General features: G+C 40.8%; 1 protein-coding gene across 1 annotated transcript in view; it reads right to left on the bottom strand.

The window, feature by feature from the left end:
• Positions 1–2,869: 2,869 nt before the first annotated feature.
• pdgfd (platelet derived growth factor d) overlaps positions 2,870–27,972 on the bottom strand; it is a gene marked incomplete at its 5' end in the record, with an annotated part of 42,795 nt that continues 17,692 nt past the window's right edge. The window contains 6 exons of the mRNA XM_083694647.1: positions 2,870–3,219; positions 8,933–9,147; positions 11,251–11,455; positions 13,500–13,559; positions 16,101–16,278; positions 16,728–16,935. Of these exons, the coding sequence (XP_083550773.1) occupies positions 3,085–3,219; positions 8,933–9,147; positions 11,251–11,455; positions 13,500–13,559; positions 16,101–16,278; positions 16,728–16,935 (1,001 nt within the window). The 3' untranslated portion in view covers positions 2,870–3,084. The remainder of the gene's footprint in view (positions 3,220–8,932; positions 9,148–11,250; positions 11,456–13,499; positions 13,560–16,100; positions 16,279–16,727; positions 16,936–27,972) is intronic.

Raw genomic sequence — 27,972 nt, 5'->3', positions numbered from 1 at the left:
TGTGATTATGCAAGTGTGTGTCTGCGTGTGAAAATATATAATGAATGTCTGAAAATGACAATACCTACATAAGTGGTCACAGTGAGAAGGTGGGAGAAAGAGAGGAACGTTTTTTATAAACATCCTTTATTATACTTTTATGACAAAAATGGCATTATCTTTTCCCTTTCATCTCAATCTATCTGTACATTCCATCATCTGATCTTCTAAACACAGGAACTGGTTTCCATGGTGACATGTAGTGTGTGTGTGTGTGTGTGTGTGTGTGTGTGTGTGTGATGAGGATACGTGATGAAATAAAGATAGACAAAGAGTCTCAAGGGCATCATTGAGAAAACGCACTGCTTTGGAACACAGATCATCTTTCTGGGACTAGGTAGACATCGGCCCTAACCACTGATATAGGGTCTGATATTATTTCACGCCTCTATTGGTTACTTCTATCTCGAGCACACTTATAGCGAACAGTGTGTGTGTGTGTGTGTGTGTGTGTGTGTGTGTGTGTGTGTGTACACTGTACCAAACAGTCTGTCTGGCAAAGCAACAGTGTTTGGTGGTTGAATGCAGATACAGACAAGAACAGAGGCTAGTCTAGTATCTACCTGATCTCTATTCATCTTTAAACATTACAACAACAACACAGGTGGTTGCTTACAGTACAAGTTGAGTTTTGTCAATAACACTCTCCATTTTAGAGTGAACAGTTATACAATTGGAAACATATACACTTGAAATACTTTATTTATCAAAAGAACAACCAGCTGATATCTTTAATAAAAAAACAGAAACACAATAAATTATTCACCAAAGCATACTGTTCTGTCATGGATAATACAAAAGGCAGGTTCAATATTTATTTTGATCAAACTAAATTCTGTTACATCTTGTGTTTTGTTTGCCTCTCCTTGAAGGTTTTATTACAAATATTAAAACAACATACAGTAGAACAAATTTACCAGTTCTTCAAAAAAAGAGGAATGTTACTTTGAAGCTGAGGACAAAGGGATGTGTTGATAAAACTGGCAAAGCCAACACACACACACACACACACAGTGACTGAATAAATAAGTTGGCCTTTCAGAAACTGCAGTATAAAACGAGGGGCAGTCAAACACAGAGGAACCATTCAAGGTGTGTGTGTGTGTGTGTGTGTGTGTGTGTGTGTGTGTGTGTGCCTTGTTCAGACTTCAGTGTACAGTATGTCTGTGGCTACACAAGGAAATAATGAAAACATTTCACAGAGGGTACAGAACAGAGGCTTGGGAAAGAAAGTTAATCAAAACAATAAACAATAGTAGTTGGACAATAACGATGTTGCTTCTGTAAATGAACTACAGAGAAAGAAAATATGATCTATAGGTTCACATGGGTGTGTGTGTGAGTTATAGAGAGGGCGGGTAGAATAAAGTCTATCTAGTCTAATTGCTTGGAGACTGACTGCCACATGACTCTGAGAGAGAGAGAGAGAGAGAGAGAGAGAGAGAGAGAGAGAGAGAGAGAGAGAGAGAGAGAGAGAGAGAGAGAGAGAGAGAGAGAGAGAGAGAGAGAGAGAGAGAGAGAGAGAGAGAGAGAGAGAGAGAGAGAGAGAGAGAGAGAGAGAGAGAGAGAGAGAGAGAGAGAGAGAGAGAGAGAGAGAGAGAGAGAGTTGATGCCAACACTGCCAGGTCTGCCCAAAAGCATGAACTCAATACCCTACTCAACTGACACACACCACACACATGCACGCACACACCAAGGATGTTTTCATTTCCTTGCTATATTGTTTAATCAAACATCTGTTTACAATTAAACCCATCAACTGTCTCCCTCTGCTCCTCTGCACCTCTCCCCTCCCCAATCTGTATCTGACTGTTCTTAAAGAGCTTCAGACTGTGTGACAGAGGGAGTTGATGGTCAGGGCTCAGGGCGAGTATGAACCTCTCAAGTACAGCAGGCAGATCAGATCACTACTGTGTTAGTGTTACAATGAGGGACAAGGAGACATCTTGTATTCTTTGCTACACAGACACAAACCCATCATCATGTAAGGATATGTACACGAGACATACAGACGCACATGGACATGCATACACAACCACGCACACACTCTCATATACAAATACAATGCCAGTCCAAGGATAAAATGATTGTGGTGGATTATGCTTCGGAGTTTGTCTTTTGACTTTTCTGATTAATCTGATGAATCTGTTTATCAAAGTAAACAGGTCGAATTCACTGCCAAGATATGGCTCTCTAACTTTAAGGTCAGGTCCAGTCCTTTCAATGAACCAAAGGGCAAAACACACAGGGAACCAGGTCTGCAAATATTGCAGGAATAGAAAACATTATAAACATTCCAACCATACAGCCTCTTTCCCCCTTGTTTGGGGTCTAGAGTAGTGATACTCTGCATTAGCAAAATTCCTGGTTTGGTGGTTGGTATGATTGGAACGTAGGGGAGTGTGGAATGTTCAGATTTCAAATTAAGCCCCCTTTGATGTGTCTGTGAGGGGCAGAGGGAGGGAGTGAGGGGGGGGGGGGATTTCGGGACTGGGCTCTGTATCCCTCCATCTCTTCCATTTATCCGAAGAATGATAGAGGGAGAATTAGCAGAAAGCACAACAAAAGGAGAACTCAGAAAAGGATCAGCAAAGAATTTTAAATAAATAAGCTTGTTTTCTTTAGAAAGGAGAGTAGACCTTGGGCCGGCTGTGTGCGCATGCGGTTTGGGCGTTGTGGTTAGTCTATTTCCACACACTCACACACACACAGATAAATAGATAGTTTAATTTGTTTTCTCCATCCCTTGTTCCGTCCTCCCATGCCCTCCACTAACACATTTCACAATGATTGTACGGAGCAAAAAAAACACTTTTGTTTAAAAGGACATATGAAAATATACACATATTTGAACATACACACAGGCACAGCATGGACATACAATCATGAACCCCTTAACAGACCCTCTAGATCAGGTTGTAGTGAATCTGAATAAGCTTGCCTGAACATGGCTAGGGATGGGAGGGGGAGGGGTCCAGGCAGGAATGGCGGGGTGGGGGGGAGGTGTACACAGATGCAGAGAGAGTCTTCATGAAATGTATGTCCTCAGCGTGGGGGTCTGGAGTGACACACACAGTCACATTTCTCATGGTGGGTGAGATAGACCTCCTCTAGGACCCAGCGGACACGTGCTGTCCGACGGCGCGAATATCCCCCCGCCTCAGGAGCATACTTCAAGACCTACAGACGGACAGACGGACGGACGGACAGACAGACAAAGAAGAACTCTTATTAATTACTCACTCTTATTAAGTCCAACTATTGTTTTTCGACATACTTATTATTATTCCAATTCTTCCACCAGCTACTCCGCCTACAACTTTTAAGCTATTCACACCAATCTAACTTTAAAACGTGCAGAGATGTCTAACTCGCATTGCTATGACTTTTGGTTTTGATACCTATTAAACTTTTTAAACGTTACAAACTTGAAAGTGCACTTTTTAACATGGATATATGGAAACCAAAAAGATGCAATTTATGAACCACTGCAGATCTTACACCTTTTAAGCTATTAACATAATTTCAACTGCAAATTATCAACTCTGATAAGCTTTTTGATACCTATTACATTTTTTAAACCAACAAACATAGTCGAAAGTTATTTTAGGCCAACATTCTGTGAGCTCCTTTGTTACTGCAACTGCCATGGACCTTTCAGGACTCTTAAATAAAAACAACAGGAGACCTGCAGAACACATTCTTACAATGATTACACAACAATCTACTCTTTGCTACCAGTTCTACCCCAATGAAACCACTTTCGACCACTTAACCATCTAGACCCCACAGTGGCTGTCGACGGCCGTTCTGTATGTTACTAGAGCGGCTGTGGCCGACCATCACTTTCACTCATACAATAAAGCAAATTAAGTTACAATGTAAATTACAATACTTAAACCATGGAAGGTACAACAATATATGACTCTCTATTTCAACATCTGAGGGGAAAAAACATAGGTTGTCATAGGAAAAATTTGTTTTTTCATGTAATGACGATACTGCACCAAAGTTCCCATTGCCGGGCCTATCTTCTGGTTTTGAGACATCTTAAAGTGTTCAAAACAAATAACAGATAAGGAAGAGGAATAGTCAACCTTGCTATTTAAATTGTTATTGTATGCATCAGAAATAGCGAAATAGTCGAAATTTGTCACTACTCAAAGGCAGTACTAGCTAGCAGTACTACCTATTTCTGCTCCATTATCTATCAAACAGCCGAATTAAGTAATGTTTTAAATTCACAATGAGTAACAGGTTCGCTGCCAGTGTGGTCAGGGAAAGAATGTGTAACTTTTAGGGTGCTGGACGTGACCTCTTCCACCTAAGAAAAAAAATATGACTAGCGCTAATGACTTAGTTCCTAAAAAAAAATATGCCGCTGCTGCTATTTGGCAGCATTTCGGGTTCCGACCCGATGATACAGGAGAGCCTGCAGATTTGGACAAGGTTATTTGCAAGATTTGCATGAAAAAGATGATGGCCAGAGATGGGAACACTTATGGGAACTAATCTACACTCGCACCTCAAACTGAAATACCCATTAACAGCTGCACGGATGGGATATCTGTCTGTATCAAGTGCCGCTGTCAGGTTCAAACAGCTATTCGCTGACATGATGCTATACATGTCGTTAACTGTCCACTTTATCACACCCGAATGGAAACTACAGTCGAAATGCCTACAGACTAGCTTTTTTCCAGAAAACCACACGGTGGACAACATTGTTGATGCACTCCACGCGGCACTTGGATGCGAATAAACTCTCTGGCATAATCACTGACAATGCTGCCGCCATCAGGGCCCTGAATTGGCCATGGCTCAACTGTTTTGGCCACAACCTCAATCTGCCATTGACAAATGCAGTGCAGGACCAGAGGCAACACACAGAGCGGACCCTCGGAGTCTGCCGTGCCGTTACGGCCGCCTTCTCTCACAGTTGGCCCCGAAAGAGAGAGCTCAAAAAGATCTATCTATCTATCTATCTATGATGTCCAACATACTATCTATCATTCCAACCATATATCTATCTAACTTTCAACTACCTAGCCATCATCCTTTTACCAGTAACTACTGCTTCACTCAGTATAACCCATGCAGATTAACCTCTTAATTGTTTTGATCTTTCTATACCTCCCCTCTTTCATCTATCCATCCTCTCTTTCATCTATCCATCCATCCATCCAGTCAACCAACCTAACCAACCTATCTCACTTTCTTTCAACTACCCAGAAAATCTTCGTCAACCCTGATAAAAGCTTTCTGATACCTATTAAACCTTTTAAACTATTAAGCCTTTTGTAACTCCAAAAACTCATGTGGTTAACCAACCAACTCTACCACTCTCAACCACTCAATCAACCAACTCTCTAAGCACTCCACTGAAGTACCCCTGGCTCATCCTACATTTATCTATCTATCTAAAATATGTAACATTCTATCCATCCATCCAACCAACCATCTCTAACTTTGTCCACTCATCTAATTTTCTTTGAAGTACCGGACAAATCTATCTATCAAAACATCTTTAAACCTTTTCCACTACCCAAGTAAGACTTTACAAGCCCACAAAGTTTCTTCTGGAACTTATTTTTTTAGTTAATGTTATTATTAGGTGGGCATGCTTCATCAAGTCCAACTATTGTTCTTCAACATACTTATTATTATTCAAATTATTCCCAGTGCTGCAGAGAGTACTAACTCACGTTGCTATGACTTTTGGTTGACATACCTATTAAACTTTTTAAACTATACAAATTTGAAAGTGCACTTTTTTAACATGGAGGTCTTAGGGAACCAAAAGACAACATATTTGAACCACTGCTGCTCTTACACCTTTTAAGCTATTCAAACCAATCCAACTGTAAGATATCCCAGAAACTCGAAATTATTAACCCAGATAAAAGCTTTCTGATACCTATTAAACTTTAGACTATTAAGCTTATTGTAACTCCAAAACTCATCCGGTTAACATGGAGGAATGTTGATTTAGGCCAACTTTCTGTGAGCTCCTTTTTTACTGCAACTGCCCTGCAAATCGTGGAAAGATTCTTGATTTTTATATATTTTCTGAAAAATTTCTGAAAAATCTATCCACCACCCATTGCTGTCAGTGGCTTTACAACCAAATTTACAAACTATCACAATTAAATTAAAACTGTTGGCTTTTATAACAGGCTAAATTAAGACATACTTATATGTACTGTTTTGTATACACAGAAGTATGAGGACACCTTTAATTTTGTATGAAATGTGACTGGCTAAACCAACTGGCTAGCTGACCAATCTATGCTAGTTTTTGTCCTCATTGCCAAATGTAAAAAATACTGCACACTCAACTTCAAAACTCCTTTGCTAGTCATAAAATCATTTAATTAAGACATTTCGTAGAAATAAACTAAAATCACATGGATTTACTGTTTTGTTGAATAGTCATGACATGTCTGTCCCATTGTAACCATGGTAATGTTTTAGCCGGGCTACTTTTTATCCTTCCCATAATTGCTTTCAAGATATCAGACAAATCAGTGTAGGTGAAGTCACGCTATCTGTGTAAGACAATGCTCTCAACCACTTAACCAACCAACTCTACCATTCTCAACCACTAAACCAACCAACTCTTTATCCACTCCACTGAACTACCTCAGGCTTATCCCATCTATCATATAGATCATATTTCACTATGAATCTAACCTTCTCTCATCTGTCTGGCTATCTTACCCTATCTATCCATCCATTCATCCATCCATCCATCCAATCCAATCAACCAACCAACCAAACCATTTCACTTTCTTTCAACTATCCAGCAAATCTATCTATCATCCATACCATCTAGTTACTTATTCAAGTGATGCTTGCATGCATGTTTGTCACAGAGCCCAGATATTTAAGCATCAACATGACAATGACGCAGTCCACAACCATCCCCTATGGCAACCTTGACTGTGTTGGCCTCACCGGTCCCATCTGCTGCTCTGTCCTGAACACCACATAGATACACACATAACCATTCATATGTTTATGTTTTATGGTATAATATACCAACCTCACAAGATCCTAACATCTGTCTTCTCCAAACACTCAAATGTAAGACTGGGGTTTGGCGGATTCAAAAAAACACAGATTAGTAGTGCACTGCCATATTTACACTTTAGCTTGTTTTCCTATGAACAAATAAAATGTTTACAGTAAAACGTACCGCTGCGCCTCCCCTCACACACAGATGTATCCTGTTTTCAGGATAAAAGGTGCATTACTAAGGCCTGAGTCATGAATATATCTACAGTATATGTGAATATGTAGAGGTGAGGCAAGCACTGTTACCCTGCTCTGTGATTGTCACCGCCTTACAGATAGGGTGTGCACACACACAGCAGATTTAGGGGGTACACACTCACTTTGATATGCACGCACACACACACACACTAGCACCCCCACCCCCCCTCCCTCTCTCTCTCTGTGATAACTCTAACTGAAAGGCTAGGGGATTTTCCCTCTGGTTTTTAATAAGAAACATGAAGGGTTTGATAAATCAGCACTGATAAATGTCTGTGAACGCATGCCTGCATGTACTGTGTGGGTGTTGTATATGTGTGTGCCTAGCACAGCCAGACCTGGATAGTGTGTGAGTGTGTGTGTGTGTGTGTGTGTGTGTGTGTGTGTGTGTGTGTGTGTGTGTGTGTGTGTGTCCACAAACACATCCTTACAATAAAGGCCTTGCCTGGGAATATTCCCTGAAAATATACAGTATAACCAAACAATATGGCTGCCATACATTCAACTGACATTGGCCTGGTCTGAGCTCTGGATATACCTCTCTCTCAGTTATCATATCTGCTGTTTACTCATCTGTGTTTGAGGATCAGGTGTAATACATCATCCATTAGCACAGCTAAATAGTGTGTCTGTGTGTGTGTGTGTGTGTGTGTGTGTGTGTGTGTGTGTTTGTTACACTTTGTTTACCTTCTTATGTAAAAAGCGCACACATAGAGGCGTTCTGGGCAACAATGAAAACCCTATTTTCGTATATTCCGCACAGTACATAAGTTGATGTGTATTTGTGCGTGTCTCTCTGCACATCCAGACCTTGATAGTGTGTGTGTGTGTGTGTGTGTGTGTGTGTGTGTGTGTGTGTGTGTGTCCTAGCATAGATTTGTTTTTCTTATGATGACTGATGTATCGATGATTCAATTACTTTAGACAAAATGTACTTGTAAGTCACTTTGGATAAAGGCGTCTGCTAAATGTCTAAAATGTAAATGTAAATGTGTGTGTGCATGTGTGTTTGTGTGTGTGTGTGTGTGTGTGTGTGTGTGTGTGTGTGTCCTAGCATAGATTTGTTTTTCTTATGATGACTGATGTATCGATGATTCACTTACTTTAGACAAAATGTACTTGTAAGTTACTTTGGATAAAGGCGTCTGCTAAATGTCTAAAATGTAAATGTAAATGTGTGTGTGCATGTGTGTTTGTGTGTGTGTGTGTGGGTGTGTGCCCAGCCGGTCCTGATATGAGAGGGGTGGGAATGTTCATTTTGTCTGAATTCCCAGACAAAAGGAAAGAAATGGGGGACAGGAACACGAGTGCTGGGCTGGGCACTTGCCAGAGGGGAAACACACAGCTCAACACAGCTCTCTGCTGCAATAGTTGTCCCTACCCACTGTTCTAAGGTCAGCTTTGAACTTACAACCTTAGCAATGGTTAAAGTTAGGAATGGTAGGACCTAGACCTGAGCCACCCTGAACCCTAAAAGTAGTGTTTTGGTGTGGGGTACAGTTTGTTATGGGATGTAGTTCTGACCGTTTGTAGTTTGAAAAGCTGGGCTGAGCTGGGTTTGTGTGTGTGTGTGTGTGTGTGTGTGTGTGTGTGTGTGTGTGTGTGTGTGTGTGTTTACCTCGTGTAGTTTATCATTGGTCTTGGCTGGGCTACAGGTGCAGCCGTTCCAGTTGTCGGTTCCACAGGCGCAGTTGCCCCCGCAGCGCTGGACCAGCAAGCATCGTGGGAAGAACACTGCATTGGTCGCCCTTAGCTCCTCCCTCAGGTTCACTGAAAAGTTACGTGGTGTGCAGCTGTATCGCTTGACGTCATCATAGAGACGATCTAGATCAACTAGAGAGAGAGAGGGAGAGAAAAAGGAGAGAGAGAATTTATTGCTGATTCTAATTTACTGTCTTGTTACAGGTCTTGCATTGGGCATAACTGTTTTGGCAACAGTGTTTCTTTGTATCTTAACATTAATGCCAATAAAGCTTATTTGAATTTAATTGATTTGGGGGCGAAGTGGTTGGGAGGGGAGAGTGGGGGGAAAGGGGGAAGTGAGAGAGAGAGAGAGTAGAGGATCGTAATGATAATGGTAATCAATAAACAATTGTTTACAAAAATGAATTCTGATTGGTTACATTTAAGTGCTTTGATTAATTACAATTGAAGGGGGGGCGGTATATGGTTTATACAGAACTATGGACAGAGGGAGGGAGTTGTTGGAGAGGGGGTGGGTTGAAAGTGAGAGAAGGACTGAGAAAGGGAGAAGGAGAGAGAGGCAGGGCAGGGAGATCTAAATCATATTGATGATCTTGATTATGGTTTAATTTAAGTGGTTCAATTGATATTGATTTTCTGCTTTGGCCATATTTACAGAATGTGTTTCCTACCTCTGAGGCGTGCAGACTGAACAGTGGAAGAAAGAGAGATTAAGAGAGAAATAGTGGGAGAATGGGGGCACTGAAAAAGAGAGAGACAATGAATAAAGAAAGGGGTCAGCAGAGGTGAAAGAGGCATGATGGTGTGTGCTTGAGTCAGTGAGTGAGTGAGTGAGTGAGTATATATTAAGAGCCTAAATAAGGACACTGTTTAGCCGTGTGTATAGAGAATCAGTCACAGCATTTCCTTTTCAAGAACAGCTTCTAAGGCAGAATAGTAATCATTCAACAACACAAGGGGTTTAGGTAGGTGTGTTTCAGCCCTAAAGTTGGGCCCAGTCTGACATCAATCCCCAATCTTCTGTTAGAAAATCTAGCCTTACAGAAGGGGTTGAGAGTCAGTGAGAAGTGGTGCATTGAAACAGCAGCTCTCTGCTTCAGACCTTCCTCATTCTGTGTGTGTGTGTGTGTTTGAGTGTGTGTTTGTTTGAGTGTGTTTGAGTGTAGCTGTGTCAGTGTTCTAGGGGAATGAGAGTAATCTAAGAAAAGCAGTAGTGTGGAACTCCTCTCTGATACAGACTCATAGAAAGAGTGCATCGTAAAGAATGAGTATGCCACTCACGCTCCAGAGGCAAGAGGGTGTGTACATGTGTTTGCGTGTGTGTGTGCATGTGCATGTGTGTGTGTGTGTGTGTGCGTGTGCGTGTGTGTGTGCATGCGTGCAAGGCTTTATATGTCCTTGTTAATAAGCTTTAGGACCCTCCCCCCACTTTAATGGAAACAAAGGTAGATGAGGGACAGGGGGATAAAGAGATTGTTTAGGCGTGTGAGTGTGTGTGTGTGTGTGTGTGTGTGTGTGTGTGTGTGTGTGTTATTGAAAACAAAGCTAGGTGCTGACTAGAGAACATTTCTGCTCTGCTGCACAGGTTGAATTTCCAATTAGAGTGGTACAGCGTACAACAAGGACCTGCAGCAACCACCCCTACTGCTGCAATACACACTTCACTTGTACACACACACACACACACACACACACACACACACACACACACACACACACACACACACACACACACACACACACACACACACACACACGCTGATGAGAGTGGTTGGAATTACTGCCAAGCCCAAATATTTACTCAGGAACATGAGACCCCTCCGGTGGATATGAGAGAGAGAGAGAGAGAAAGAGAGAGAGGAAGAGAGAGAGAGAGAGAGAGAGTTATGATGTGAATATGTCTGTATTTCAAGTTGTTGAAATGACTCAGTGATATTCTGTTTTCTATGAAAGGAAGGAGAAGTGCTGAGGTTTGACCAATTGCAGCAAACAGCCTGTAAAAACAAACAAACAAACCACAAGAAAAAAAACAAAAAAACATACACACTTGCCATCAAGCCCCAGTCCCATCATAAGTGCTCTCACTTTTCTCATTTTCAGGGTCACCTTGTAAGACAGTTAGTGTAGGCAGAGTGTGTGTGTGGTGTGTGTGTGTGTGTGTGTGTGTGTGTGTGTGTGTGTGTGTGTGTGTGTGTGTGTGTGTGTGTGTGTGTGTTTGTGTGCTAGTATTACTCTTGTGCTGGCGGCTGTGTTGGTGGTAGGCCCGTGGTCTGTACTGGGCTGTCTGTGTGTACAGACTGTCCAGGTCTTGCCTCCAGCTGTCAGGGTTCAGATGGCGGAGGAGCTGTTCCACCGTGTCGAAGGCAGCGATTGTCTGGTCCAACGCAGCAGCTGTTAACGGAACATCCGTCACCACTGGAGCTAACACAGGAACATCCTATAGGATTGAAGTCAGGGGTGAAAGGTCAAGTTGACAACAATGATAAACCATTGAGCTCAGGATAGATATGGCCACTCTCATCTGAATGTTGGGTGGACATATACTCTACTTCTCTATCCAATAGTGATCTAGTAATGATCCAGAAAGGCTAAAGAAATCTAGCCCGCTATTGATCAGTTGGGGACAGGGTCATCAGGTCAAAACAGGCATTTAGAACAACAATAATTTAAAATAGCCTACAACTCAGCCTTCTGTGGCCAACACAACCCTAGTCTTTTCCCAGCCATTTGTCTTTGCCACAACAATTTCCTGGGGTAGAGACACTGAATTTGTATTCTACTGGCTAAATGCCACACACTCTTGCACGCACGCACGCACGCACGCACGCACACACGCACACACACACACACAGTGATTACTATCATTCTCTCACAAAACCTTAAACACTGAAAAGAAACAGAAATGCATACACAAACTAGAAAAAGAAGTTCCAGAAGAACTTTGTGGGCTTGCAAAGTCTTATTTTAGCAGTGGAAAAGGTTTAAAGATGTTTTGATAGATTTGCTAGGTAGTTGAAAGAAAATTAGATGGTCTTATGGTAGCAGATACAGTTAGAGGTGGTTTGGTTGGTTGGTTGGATGGATAGATAGATACATCTAACATTCTATGTAGGATGAGCCAGGGGTACTTCAGTGGAGTGGGTAAAGAGTTGGTTGATTGAGTGGTAGAGTTGGTTGGTTAACCGGATGAGAGTTTTTGGAGTTACAAAAAGCTTAATAGTTTAAAAGGTTGAATAGGTATCAGAAAGCTATTATCAGGATTGATGGAGATTTTCTGGGTTGTTGAAAGAAAAGAGATAGTATGTTAGAAGGTCATAGATAGATAGATAGATATAGGATGAGCCTGGGGTACTTCAATGGAGTGGAGAAAGATTGGTTGGTTGAGTGGGGTAGAGAGTGGTAGAGTTGGTTGGTTAACCGGATGAGAGTTTTTGGAGTTATACAAAGCTTAATAGTTTAAAAAGTGTAATAGGTATCAGAAACCTTTCTCAGGGTTGATGAAGATTTTCTGGGTAGATGAAAGAAAGTGAGGCAGGTAGGTTGGGTGATTGGATGGATGAATGGATAAATGAAAGAGAGGATGGATAGGTGAAAGAGGAGAGGTATAGAAAGATCAAAACAATTAAGTTAATCAGTATGGGTTATACTGAGTGAAGCAGTAGTGACTGGTAAAAGGATGATGGCTAGGTAGTTGAAAGGAGTAGAACTGGTAGCAAAGAAAGTGCATTGTTGTGTAATCATTCTAAGAATGTGTTCTGCAGGCCTCCGGTTGTTTTCTGAAAGTTCCATGGCAGTTGCAGTAACAAAGGAGCTCACAGAATGTTGGCCTAAATCAACATTCTATAATGTTTAATAATTTGAAAGGTTTAATAGGCATCAATAAGCTTTTTTGAGTTGAGTTGATCATTTGAAGTTTTTGGCACATTTTACAGTTGAAATGGTGTTAATAGCTTCGGCAGTGGTTAAAAAATGTAATCTTTTGGTTTCCTCCATGTTAAAAAGTGCATTTCCAAGTTTGTAACGTTTAAAAAGTTTAATAGGTATCAAAAACAAAAGTCATAGCAATGTGAGTTAGACCTCTCTGTTTTAAAGTTGGAATGGTGTGAATAGCTTAAAGGTTGTAGGAGGAGTAGCAGGTGGAAGAATTGGAATAATACTAAGGATGTTGAAGAACAATAGTTGAATTTGCTTATGCAAGCCCACCTAATAATAAGTATGTCGAAGAACAATAGTTGGACATGCTGAATCAAGCCCACCTAATTATTATGATTTCATATGCCATTGAAACCTCACTTCCTGTCACACAAACACCAAAAATTATGTTCAGAGCAAGCATGTACTGTAATTGCACAGAGACCTATCTCTCTCCAATGTCCTACGTAACTAAACTTTCACATATATATACATATACATACAGTACATGTACATACTTGCCTGGATAATGCATGGGTGTGTGTGTTTTTGTTTATTTTGTAACTCACTGATACAGGCAGAGTCACAGCCTCCCAGTTAGACTCTGATGCAGGTGGAGGAGAGTCATCCTGAAGGGAGAAAGAGAGAGGATGAAGGAGGGATGGTGGGAGGCAAGAGATAGATACAGTCATGTCTTCTATGCTTTGTGTGTGTATGTGTGTGTGGGTGTGTGTGTGGTACAGGTGTATGCAGCATATTCAGGTGTGTTTGTATAACTACTACTGATAATCCCAGTCGGAATTTGCAATTGAAGGTGATGAGTGGGGCTGGTCAGGGCACGTCTGTGTGTGTGTGTGTGTGTGTGTGTGTGTGTGTGTGGGTGCGTGTGTGGGTGTGTGTGTGTGTGTGTGTGCGTGCGTGCGTGTGTGTGCGTGCGTGCGTGCGTGTGCGTGCGTGCGTGCGGGTGTGTGATGTGAGTGAGAGAGAGAGTGAGAGAGATTGGGTTCTGGTCAGGGCATGTCTGATTGATAGAGCCGAACAGCTAGAGAGACATTGATCTGCAAGGGCTGCATTCACAGTTGACACACACACACACACACACACACACACACACACACACACACACACACACACACACACACACACACACACACACACAGTGTTTCTCGTCCAACAGTCTCAAATGTTATCTGAGGTCAGGGCCGAACTGTAAATCTCACATTATGCAGAACCCACAATGTACTGTATTGCAGGGTCTTTACTGTGTTGACAAACTGAGATGACAAATCTTCTGTGGGACTATATTTTACAACGGCTCTATTCTCGCGTGCAGCCCAGACACACACTGTGCATTTACAGGAACCCTTCTGACCTCATACACATCTGTGTGTGTGTGCGTGTGCGTGTGCGTGTGCGTGTGTGTGTGTGTGTGTGTGCGTGTGCGTGTGTGCGCGTGTGTGTGTGCGTGTGTGCGTGCGTGCGTAGCTGTGCCCAGGACAGCATTCCCCTCTGAAGGACAGGACAGTTTTGTGATTCTGCTCTCTGTGCCCTAATAAGGGCAGATGCTATCTCAGAACCACATCTGGGGCTCCTAATATCAGAGAACTGGGTCTCAACAGTGTTTCCCAAAAGCTGGCTTCTGCCTAGGGAACAATTTGTTTACTTGGTGAGTCACAGCAGAAAATAGCTTAGGAACCGATAAACAACAGATAAAAAGAGACTAAGGTCAATTGACATGTACTAACCTTATTTGTTGTTATTATTTTATGTGACAAAAAAGGGACTATGAAGTGATAGAGTTTATATTCATAGACGTTTCTAATTACATGTAATGCTTCACGTCTCCACAGACATCAGATGCTTTTGGTTTTGTTTTACACCAGACAACTCAGGTTTTCTGGAAATACTGATGAAAGTCCAGGAATGACTCAGTGTATCCCAGAATTCTCTGAAGTATATGGACATTTTTGGAAGATTCCAGGGACAGAGCAACATTCCTGGATCACAATCCTGAATAAAGTTATCATCTGGAGGTGCAAGATACAGTATGTACGATAAGCAGCGTTATGGTCATATGGTTTTGTATTGTGGTTGTGTTATGGTGAATGCAATGGTGAATGGTTAACAGAGAAAAAACACTGGTCATCATGTTGTCAGTGATCTGGTTCTGGATGAATCTCTCTCCCTCTGTTCATGACGGTTCTCTCTTATCCAACTCACCTCTACTCCCCTCCTCATCTCCACTCCCCTCATTCCCCTCCTCTCATTCTCTCCTCTTCACCTCCTCTCACCCCCCACCCTCTCTGAGCTCAGGTTGTTCTGGGGAGTTATCAGCTGTCAGGGTAATAATATCTAAGACACCTGTTCTCTTCTTCCTACTTACACCTCTCTCTCTCTCTCTCTCTCTCGACAGGTTTGGAGAGAACAAATTAGACCTGTTAAATGAAGCCTCTCACAGCATTGGAGCTACTGGACGGGAAGTGTGTGTATGTGTGAGAAGGGGGGGTTGGGGTGGTAATGCATAAGATAAGTGTGCTTCAGTGGGGGTATGGCTGACACACAAGCACGCATGCAGGCATGCACGCACTCACGCAGGCATGCACGCATGCACACATGACACAAACACACAGACACATGGAAATAAATATAGATAGATAGATAGATAACATGGCACTGTGGAGAAGGAATAATAAAGGACATCTTCTGATGAGAGAGGGAGGGAGAGAGAATGTGTTAGTGACAGAGAGAAAGAGTGATTGCCTTTAAGAATAGGGAGAAGTGCAGAGTGGTGTGGGATAATTTGTGTGAAAGTAAAGTCAAACGCAGCTCTCTCTCTCTAATGATGATAATGTGTCTGAAAGTGTCGGAAACGTCTTTAAATCTGAATTTTTCTCTGTTCTTTGTTCTTTGACTCAAGACGTTATGACAAAGATAATCTTCTTATCCAGGCTTTGGACGGCCATGCCTTTTAAAGAGCAAAAACCCATTCTCCCCTTCCCTCTATCCCCATCTCTCAATTTCTGAGCTATTGTCAAGTAGAAATCTTTACAGAAGAAAAAGAGGTTAATGCATTTAGTCATCATAGTCTGTTACCTCTTTATTTTGGTGACACCTTAAGACTTTGTGTGTGCGTGTGTGTGTGTGCGTGTGCATGTGTGGCTGTCACTCACCAGCAGAGAGTAAAATATCTTAAAGCCAGGTTTGGCCACAAAGTAGTCGTCAGATTTGAAGGTGACTTTGAGCGTGTTGGTCTTAGAGGTGAGACGAGGGGGGGCTCTCTGACCACACCAGCGGCCCCAGATGATGGTGCTGGTCTCTGAGATGTCCTCCACCTCCACAAAGTCATACCTGGATGGGGGGGGGGGGTAGTTTTGATGGAGCTTGTCTATCCAGCATGTACCACCCTGCTATATGGCCTGTATACCACAGGTACATAGGCTCTCTCTCTCGCTCTCTCGCTCTCTCTCAGAACAAAGTGCTTACAAAGACAGTTGGGGATTAAAAGTATTCTCTCCTCTCACCCTCAAGAATGTACTCTTCATTCTTGCCTCCCTCCATAACACACTCTCTCCTTGAGTCTTCCTCCTTTCTTTAACCTCTGAGGATGTCAACACTCACTACTAATACTAATGGAACATTAGTTACCATTACATTTCTCTCCTCCTACTCAATCCCTCTCTCTCTTCCCCCTCTCTCAAACACCCACCCCTCAACTGCAGATCTTGGGCTGTCAGAATGCAGCCATCTCTCTCTCTCTCTCTCCCTCTCTCTCCCTCCTTCCCTCCTCCGTCACTCACCTGCACACGTCATTCTCTGGTTCCTCTAGTCCAAAGTGTCCATCAAACTCCAGTAGAATGCGGGTGTTGTATGGCGACAGTAGTTTCCATGACAACAGCAGGTTCCGCGGGTAGGAGTTAGGGAAGCGGGGGCTCTGGATGGTCCCTCCCACTGCTGTTACTGTGACAATCTCTTCTTTCCGGTACAAGTCTGTGAGGCGATTGCTGTCTGTTAGTGGTTACAACTGGTATAAGTTAGTTTACTCTGGGATGGCGCACACACACCCGGAAAGTGCACACACACACACACACACACACACACACACACACACACACACACACACACACACACACACACACACACACACACACACACACACACACACACACACACACACACACACACACACACACACACACGGAAAGTGCACGCACACACACATCGTACATGCACTCAAGACAAAGCAATAGTATCAAACAAAAGAAAAGTAATTCAGGGGATGAGTAAGATGCTGTTAGTGAAAACATTTTCACCTCAATCAAACCAAGTATAAATTATGATCTAAGAGAAAATCCTAGGTTTATAAGTGGTGTCAAATTAATAACAATAAATAAATAAGAAATCTGTGATTTTTACTTTATTAGCATGATATAAAAAAATCTTTCATACTAACCTGTCCCTATACTCCTCCCTCTCTTTCTTTCTGTATAAGACTTAAACACTGCACACAAGACATCCTCAAGAGATATGTAATATAACTGCACCATTGGCATTCCACTGTAATTCCACTGTAACAGAGTGATGCTGGGACTCAATATGTCACCTTCAAACATATGCCAAACAAAAACCCTTGATAGCAAAGTTTAACAAACTATATGCACAAGGCCTACTACTAACAATTCCAACTGAAATTGAAAAAACCCAAACATTTATTTATTAAGATTCAAATATGTCTGCAGAAAGAGTGGGGTGTATTATATTATACCTTGAGTTTAAAAATATCTCTAATAACTAAATACGTCCCCCACAGAAATGCATGATTTATGGATGTGAACGTCATTCTGTACATGATGATGTATGCTATAATAAACAAAGATAGAAATATAAAATAGACACTCTCATTAAGGTAATAATGTATAATTTTCTCAATTTATATATAACATTAAAAAGGGAAATTGATTTGATTTAAATCAATGACATTTGTGGTGTTCTGTGTCTTTTTCTTCATTACACCAAAAGAAAATAGCCTACACTTTAGGCAGCAAAAAAAAAAAAAAATACAAGTATGACTGTCTCATGTGCAGACAGACACAGAGACACCCACTCTGCCCCAAGTTTAATACAGAGATAGTCTCTGCAAAATTAACATGTTATTTATTGTCTGCAACCGGTGTGGAAAGCATCCTAAGAATCTGTCTTTGGGACACCATACCATATGTGTCAGTCCACTCTTTAATGATGAAGATAAATCCCTTGATGTCCTTTTTTGTAGAAGTGTGCAACATGTATGTCATCATTGTCAATGGATGTTACTTGCACTACATATTTGTGTGATGGCTGGCTTTGCTGGCTTTGCTTTCCCCACTGTTCTCAACAACAATGATGTCTCCATTTATTGGAGCATGAGATGAGGATGTTGATGCAGTGTTTTGTAACTAGTACTGTATGATTTCCCACCGTTTTTTGGCTGTGTCCCTGTGGAAGAATCCTTTTGGAACCCTTTTAAGTTCCATAGAGAACCCTTTTCACAGAGGGTTCTACATGGAACACAAAAGTGTCAGGGACAGTCAAAGTACCCTTTTAGGTTAGGTACAACCTGTACAATAAATGAATGTAGCTAATAAAATTTCTGTACTTCAGTTACCGATTTGATCAATCTGTTACCAATTTGGGACAGAATGACCAGTTTAAATCACTTATTAATTCATACTAATTTGATATCAGTAAAAACACTACAAGTATTTGGTAGGTCTACCTATACTTCTTATTTTAGATAACTTTCATTATCCTCAGTCCTCATGAAGCAGAGAAATTAGAAAATATCAGAGACTGGACAATGATTCTTAAACTTACAGAAGCCAGACCATTTTCAAAAAAAAAAGAAATAGAAGTTTTGATATTAGTTGACCGGGGTCTATACTTTAACATTAATGAAGTTTGATGTTTTACTAAACAGCTTTAAAGAGTTTTTTCTCGTAAATGTTTTCATAGACGCTTTTCCATATGTTTGACCAGAAGTCAAAGCCTTTGCTTATTCCTATTCTTATGATGGAATATGGTTGAGAAATATTTCTGACTTAATTTCCCAATAATCTAGACACTTAGCTTTCATTTGGAACCCAATTGGATATGCTCTGATGAATTTTACATGTTGGTGCTCATGGGTCCTTTTACATGGAACTGCCTATGTATGATATCCTGATATAGATTAATTTGGCCTATGATGCAGACCCACACTTACACATTATAGATTTGACCACTACTGTGCCAAGCATCTCACACACACACACACACACACACACACACACACACACACACACACACACACACACACACACACACACACACACACACACACACACACACACACACACACACACACACACACACACACACCATATTAAATAGTATCTTTAAACATTGCTGGTTCACACATGGGTGTGTCTGTGTAATGTGTCTGCATGTATGCTTGTGTGTGCTTGTGTATGTCGAGCAGAGAATGAGAGGAGGGGGAAATGTAACTCTAAATTGGAGCCACTTACATACAGTATAAAGTGGAAGTTACATCAACGGGCCTAAACTCAGTCAATTCAAAGATACAGTATACCTCTTTGTCTGTCTGTATCTGGCTATGGACTATGAAGCATGGACAAAGAACACCCAGCGCTCTTACCCCTTCCCAAGTATTCACCTCTGTCCCAGGATTGTTCTACTTCTAACAGAGGCTGCACTGTATGAGGAGGTGTTTAAAAACAAGAACCTCCTGACCTTTTCACACAGACGCAACATGACCTCTCTGAGTCATACACCTACGGCTGTGTTTCTGTAGCATGGTCTGACACACACATGCAGGGGGGGGGGCAGAGAAAGGTCACAGACACATAGAGTGAAACACAATAAGCAAACAGAAGAGTACCGTATGGTGAGGAGGTACCTTAGGCCTCATCTTCACTTGACAAATCAGACTGATTACATCTAGAATCAGACTGATTGCATCTAGACTAGATAGAAATCAGACTGATTGCATCTAGACTAGATAGAAATCAGACTGATTGCATCTAGAATCAGACTGATTGCATCTAGACTAGATAGAAATCAGACTGATTGCATCTAGAATCAGACTGATTGCATCTAGACTAGATAGAAATCAGAATACAATACGAGCTTGTCCACCTCGCAAGGTGGTCAGCCAGATCTGAACACAATCAGGCTACAATGCGAACACAATGTGATTTTTGCACGTCCTGTATGCGATCATCTTATTCGGATTACAAAAGTTGGATTTAAGTGTTGGTAGGGCCTATGTATGTAGGAGATCCATGTTTGTGGTGTCTGGACAAGAGAGAAGGAGAGTAGAGTAGAGATGTGTGAGGGAGAATGAGAGGGAGAGGAAGAAGGACAGGAAGAGAGACAGATGCAGAGGGAAAGACACAGAGGGGGAGGTAGAGTGAGTGGGAAAGGGGGAGGGAGAGAGAGGGAGGGAGAGAGACAGAGGGAGAAAGAGAGGGTGGAAAGATTGGGAGAAAGACAAAGGGAGATGTGAATGAGATGGGAGTGGAGCTGTCTGAATTATATGTAAGGTGACAGAGTGAGACTTCCATGTCCCACATAGCCAGAGCAGAGCCAACAGTCGAAGCGGTAGTTTAGAGTAATCAGATATTGGAACATTGGGAGCAGCATAAATATGTTTCTAATAAAGCCGGGTCGCTCTGCTCCACTATACTCACTTCACTATCAGCCAGACACACACGCACACCCACCCACACACACACCCACACACGCACACGCACACACACACACACACACACACACACACACACACACACACTCTCTCTGCTACTGCTTCAGAGCAGAGCCACCATCATTCCTCCTGTTATCCACAGTAACCATCAAAGACAAGTACCTGACAGCAAGGACATTGTTCTGACAATACTTCAACACTACAGCAACAAGTTCCATCAAATTACTCCCAGTCGTAGCTTAGAAACCCAGTCTTCAGTCAACAGACCAGAAAAAAACACTTGAAAAATTAAATAGAATTAGAATATAATTAAATTCTATTATAGATTTCAAATTCGACTTTTATTTTGTTTTAAAACACATACGCTCCACCATAGTCAGGAGTGAAAGGAGCATTCTAGAAGTGTCTGAGAGTGTAGAGAATTCCATAGCAGTCGGGAGTCTGCTACATGCATATTGAAACACACAAACGCCTATTCCCCTGTGACCTTAGTGGGCGAGGATTCCTGACTCGTAAGCACTTTCACGACTGAGTGGACAACACCTCTGATCAACAGAGTGGAGCTATGCTATTACACACACACACACACACACACACACACACACACACACACACACACACACACACACACACACACCACACACCACACACCACACACTACACACTACACACTACACACCACACACACCATATTAAATAATATCTTTAAATGTTGCCGCTATGGTTTGATGGACTGTCAATGCCACACTGTGGAAGGACAGACATGAGGATGAATGAAGAGGTTGAAGAGATGATGGAGGAGATAGATGCTGATCCAAACTTCCTCATCAACTCAACATCCTGGGGTACAGACCCAAAATTCAATATGCATGTGTGTGTGTGTGTGTGTGTGTGTGTGTGTGTGTGTGTGTGTGTGTGTGTATACCCTCACCGGCCACTTTATTAAGTACACCTGTTCAACTGCTTGTTAACGCAAATATCATATATCTAATCAGCCAATCACATGGCAGCAACTCAATGCATTTAGGCATGTAGACTTGGTCAAGACGACCTGCTGAAGTTCAAACCGAGCATCAGAATGGGGAAGAAAGGTGATTTAAGTGACTTTGAACGTGGCATGGTTGTTGGTGCCAGGCGGGCTGGTCTGAGTATTTCAGAAACTGCTGATCTACTGGGATTTTCACGCACAACCATCTCTAGGGTTTACAGAGAATGGTCCGAAAAAGAGAAAATATCCAGTGAGCAACAGTTCTCTTGGAGAAAATGCCTTGTTGATGCCAGAGGTCAGAGGAGAATGGCCAGACTGGTTCGAGATGATAGAAAGGCAACAGTAACTCAAAGGTGGTGGTGGTGGTGGTGTAATGGTGTGGGGGATATTTTCTTGGCACACTTTGGTACCAATTGAGCATCGTTTAAACGCCACAGCCTACCTGAGTATTGTTGCTGACCATGTCCATCCCTTTATGACCACAGTGTACCCATCTTCTGATGGCTACTTCCAGCAGGATAACGCGCCATGCCACAAAGCTCAAATCATCTCAAACTGGTTTCTTGAACATGACAATGAGTTCACTGTACTCCAATGGCCTCCACAGTCACCAGATCTCAATCCAATAGAGCACCTTTGGGATGTGGTGGAACGCATCATGGATGTGCGGCCGACAAATCTGCAGCAACTGCGTGATGCTATCATGTCAATATGGATCAAAATCTCTGAGGAATGTTTCCAGCACCTTGTTGAATCCATGCCACAAAGAATTAAGGCAGTTCTGAAGGCAAAATGGGGTCCAACCCGGTACTAGCAAGGTGTACCTAATAAAGTGGCCAGTGACTGTATATCTATATATAAGATGGAGTGATTAGATAAGCGATTGAGTACAAAAAGGACCCATGAGGACCAACAATTCATCAGAGCATATCAAATTGAGTGTCAAATGAAAGCTAAGAGCCTTTTTCTTTGGGTCATCATAATAATAGGGATAAGCAAAGGCTTTGACTTCTGGTTAAACATATGGAAAAGCGTCTTAAAAAAACATTCTGAGTTGAGAAAGTATAGACTCCGGTCAACTGATATCAACACTTAAATTTCATTTTTAGGAAATGGTTTGGTTTCTGTAAGTTTAAGAATCTTTGCCCAGTCTCTGGATCATTCTATTACAAAAAAATATCTTATGAAGAGCAAGGATAATGAAAGTTAACAAAAATAAGAAGTATACATGTAGGTATACCTACCAAATTACTTGTAGTGTTTTCACTGATATGAATTTAGTTTATTAATTAAGTGATTAAAACTGGTGAACTTAACAGAAGTACTGAAATTGAATTTGTTACATTTACTTATTGTACAGGTTGTACAGAAAACTAAAAGGGTTCTTCGGGTGTCCACATAGTTTTTCATGTAGGGTTCTACAAGGAACCCAAAATGGTTCTACATGGAACTTAAAAGGGTTCCAAAAGGGTTCTTCTACAGGGACAGCCGAAAAACTGGGAAATCACACAGAATGAGTTACAAACCACTGCATCATCCTCACCAAGCACTGCATCAACATTCTCATCTCATGCTCCAATAAATGGAGACTTCATTGTTGAGTACATTGGGGAAAGCAAAGCCAGCAAATCACACAAATATGTAGTGCAAGTAATTTCCATTGAGAATGATGACATACATGCTGCACACTTCTACAAAGAGGACAGCAAGTCTTCATTAAAGAGTGCACTGACACATACAGTATGGTGTGGTGTCCTTAAGACTTGTTAGGATCCTTCCCACACTCGTTGCAGACAATAAAGAATGTTTTCATTTTGCAAGTTATCTCTGAGGCAAACTAGGAGCAAATAGGGTGTCTCTGCCCTTCCTGTGTGCACCGGGGACACAGCACTGCAAAACAGACAACCAGAGTGTCATAGTAAACAGTTTATGAATAAACAGGACAATAGAATATCTCAGGCAGACCACACACTAGGCCCAATCTCTGGGATAAACTTTCCATAAATCATGCATTGATGTCACCTAGAGACTTGCATGGATATTTCAGTAACTCATACTCATACTAAAACACACAGGAATATGACTGAGCTATAGTTTGAGTCAGACTATAGAAACTAGACTAAACTCCCTCCCAATCCAACTCTTGTCTGAGAGCATGATGCCAATACTGCTGATATAATCACCAGCAGGCTAAGCTGACTCACAGGGCTGAAATTAGACACACATCACAGTATGCCGCTGTTAATTAAAGAGATCTGACTCCTGCCACACCGTGACAATGATGATGTGTGTGTGTGTGTGTGAGTGTGTTTTGACTCTCACTGCCTGCTGTACAAGGGTGTAATGTTCTTTTTGCGCTCTGGCATCTATTTGTGCTTAGTGATGATCACACCCTCACATCACTGCCACGACGAACATTAGACTTAGACTTAGACATTAGTTTGTGTGTGTGTGTGTGTGTGTGTGTGTGTGTGTCCACATACATATCCTTTACTCTCCCACTACAACAAAGGCCTTGCCTGGGATTATTCCCTGAAAATATACAGTATAACCAAACAATATGGCTGCCAGACATTCAACTGACATTGGCCTGGTCTGAGCTCTGGATATACCTCTCTCTCAGTTATCATATCTGCTGTTTACTCATCTGTGTTTGAGGATCAGGTGTAATACATCATCCATTAGCACAGCTAAATAGTGTGTCTGTGTGTGTGTGTGTGTGTGTGTGTGTGTTTGTGTGCGTGTGTGTGTGTGTGTGTGTAAAAAGCACACAGATAGAGACGATCTGTACAACAATGGAAATTGTATTTTCACAATAATTTAAATGTAACACTAGCAGACAACCACATGACTATGCACTAACAATGTAGGCCTAGCACACATAGCTGGTTAAATAAAGCTTAGATATCATATGGTATGATATTATGGAAATCAGCATTTGCAACATTATAGGCTACACGCCACAGTAACGTTCATAAAAAATACATGCCATAGATGGAGTGATAGGCCTAATTTTGGCTGTAGCTTTAACACATACTTAAAACACTATGAAAAAGTTGCAACAGGGCAGTTCCGTGTAACAGGACCCATGAGGACCAAAATGTGAAATTCATGAGAGTATATCAAATTGGGTTTCAAATGAAAGCTAAGAGCCTATATTTTTGGGAAATTAAGTCATAAATACAATAAAAAATAAGGATAGGGATAAGCAAAGGGAAGGGATAAGGGATAAGCAAAAATATCTTTGACTTCTGGTCAAAGATATTGAAAAGTGTCTAAGAATACATCCTTCAGAAAAAGTCTCTAAAGGTCTTTAGAAGAACATCAAACCTAATTAATGTTCAAGTATAGACCCTGGTCAACTAATATGAACATTTTTATTTTGTTTTGAAGAAATAAGGTTTCGGCTTTCGTAAGTTTAAGAATCATTCCCGGGTCATTCTGTTAACCAAAAACCCCCATACTAATATTTTCAAATGTCTCTGCCTCATGAGGAGTGAGGATAATAAAAGTTAACTAAAGTAAGAAGTATAGGTAGACCTACCAAATACACTATACAAATAGTGTTTTTACTGATATTGGTTTAGTTTATGAATTAATGCTTGATTAAAACGTGTCATTCTGTTACCAACTCGGTAACAAAATGACCAAATCGGCAACGGAATTACTGAAATTGAATTGGCTACATTCAGATATTGTAAAGGTTATACAGAACCAAAAAGGGTTCATCGGCTGTCCCTGTGGGAGAACCCTTGAAAGAACCCTTTTGGCTTCCATGTAGAACCCTTTTCACAGAGAATTCTAAATGGAACCTAAAAGGGTTCTTCCACAGAGACAGACAAAGAACTGTGGGAAATCCTACAGTAGTAGTTACAAACCACTGCATCAACGTCCTCACCAGTCACTGCATCAACATCCTCATCTCATGCAACAAAAATGTAGACTTCATTGTTGTTGAGTACAATGGGGAAAGCAAACAAAAATACTGGCAAAATATATATAATATGCTCTTAGAATCAAAAAGTTCTTGCCGGTCATTATTCCTCACAATCAGACAGGATTCCTACAAGGATGATATATTGGAGATAATATCTGACAATTACTAGAAACAATAGAACACTACGAGAATGCAGGGAAACTGGGTATATTCTTCGTAGCAGAATAAAGCTTTAGAGAATTAATTTATAGATGCCTTTTCAACTTCGGAGAATCTCTCATAAAATGGGTTAAAGTCATGTATAATAATGTGAAATATATGTGTGAAATAATAATATTAATGGTTACTTCTCAGAGAATATTGAATTGACAAGAGGTGTGAAACAAGGTTCATAGTTGTCATAGTACCTGTTTATAATGGCCATCGAAATGTTGGCTATTAAATCAGATCCAATGATAATATTAAGGGCTTAGAAAGTAGGGGTTAGAAACTAAAGTATCAATGTATCTTATTTTCTCATGAGTCCACATCCTTCATCCCTGAGGGGTCTTATTCAGGATTTCTCCAGTTTCTCTGGATTAAAACCTTACTTTGATAAGTGCACAATATTACGGATTGGGTCTCTGAAAGATACAAACTTTAAATTGCCATGTGGTTTTCTGATTAAATGGGCGGATGGTGCAGTCCTTGTGCTTGGTGTACATATCCAGGATAATTAAAATGAAAAAAAAAACGTGGAGAGAGAAACATCTGTCCATCTATAGAAAAATTAACCTAATTAATTCCCTAGTTATTTCCCTAGTTATTTCCCTAGTTAGAACCCCTTTTCAAGTTATGCGAGCAAAAGATATTTCAATTTATTTGGAGGAAAGTTTAAACGTACTGTATGTATATATATGTATATATATATATATATATATATAACATAACATGAGCTAAAACTGTTAAAAATCAAGGCATTAAACCTCGCTTTAAGGTTCTATTACACAAAAAATATTTTTTTCAGTAGGTTTTCCAGTAGGTTATTGAGAGACATCCAATGTTTAAAAGGGGCCTATTTTTTGTATTCAGATGAAAACTGCCCATTTAAAATGGATTGACAATAGAACATTGTTTAAATAATCCTCCTTTTTGAATGGAGCCATACAGAGTTGGCTACAATTCCATTCATCCTCCAGAAAGACAGAACAAATATTGCACAAAATAATATGGCTACATTCCGATATACTGATAGAGGAAAAAGCACATTTTCTTGGAAAAAATGTATAAGAAGGGTATCATTTTTATTAATGACATCGTGAACAAAGACGGTAAAATCATGTATAACCAACTCACTGCAGCTTTGCCACAAAAATGGAAGACGCTTAAATACTTAAAAGGGAAGGGAATTAATTAGTTAGTCTGCCACACATTAAAAAACACAAATGGCTTAAATGGTTAATAAACTGTAAAGTGTATCTATTTCACTCAAGGGCAAAAGGATTGACAACTATGCCATATAAAATTCAACAGATTTTTTATGTCCCAATATCATGGAATCGGGATTATGATTTAATATACAAAACAACAATTGACACAGCTATCTGTTCTTTTCAATTTAAACTCTTATATAAAATTCTTGCTACAAAAATCATTCTCAATATATGGGTCAGCCTTACGCAGATTCTGCCATGAGGAAACAGAATCAATAGATCATCTATTTTGGTACTGTCCATCGGTGGCTCATTTTTGGATTCAGGTCCAGGAATGTTGTTAAGGCACAATATCAGTGTGCAGATAGACCTGGAGTCTATATTGTTGAGGGATCTGAGGTACAAGGACCATTCATTGGGAAATATGATTTTCCTTTTAAATAATGTTTTTGGGCTACCCCTAACAATATAAAAAAAAAAAAAAAAGTTTAATTTACATTTAAGTAATTTAGCAGACGCTTTCATCCAAAGCGACTTACAATAAGCAAATAAGCAATATTGTTTAAGTGAATCGACTATACATATAATATGTATAGAGGTATAGATACATATATTATCAGTCATCGTAAGTAACACCTTCAAGAAGAACAAGTGCCATGTGTGTTTCTGCACATGACATAGGCCCACTTATATTTTATTATGATTAATTCAATTTGGTGGCAAAAGTGTACACTATTTTAGTTTTGTATAAATTAATAAAAATACACTGAGAACAGCAAATCATTGATTTAAATCTGAGCATCACGTTGGTTCAGGTAGGGCGCTCTAAGTCAACGTTGCAGCTGTCCGTCAGGTAAACTGAAGAGGTTCCACCTGATTCACCAACGGCGGTTTTTCGGGATTCTTGTCAGCTAGTAAGGTTCCGCTTATTACTCGCCAGCTGCCATAAAGTTGGATATTATGATTG

This window comes from Argentina silus (assembly GCF_951799395.1).
Source record: "Argentina silus genome assembly, chromosome: X".
NCBI lineage: Eukaryota > Metazoa > Chordata > Actinopteri > Argentiniformes > Argentinidae > Argentina > Argentina silus.
This window is presented reverse-complemented; position numbering and strand designations above follow the sequence as displayed.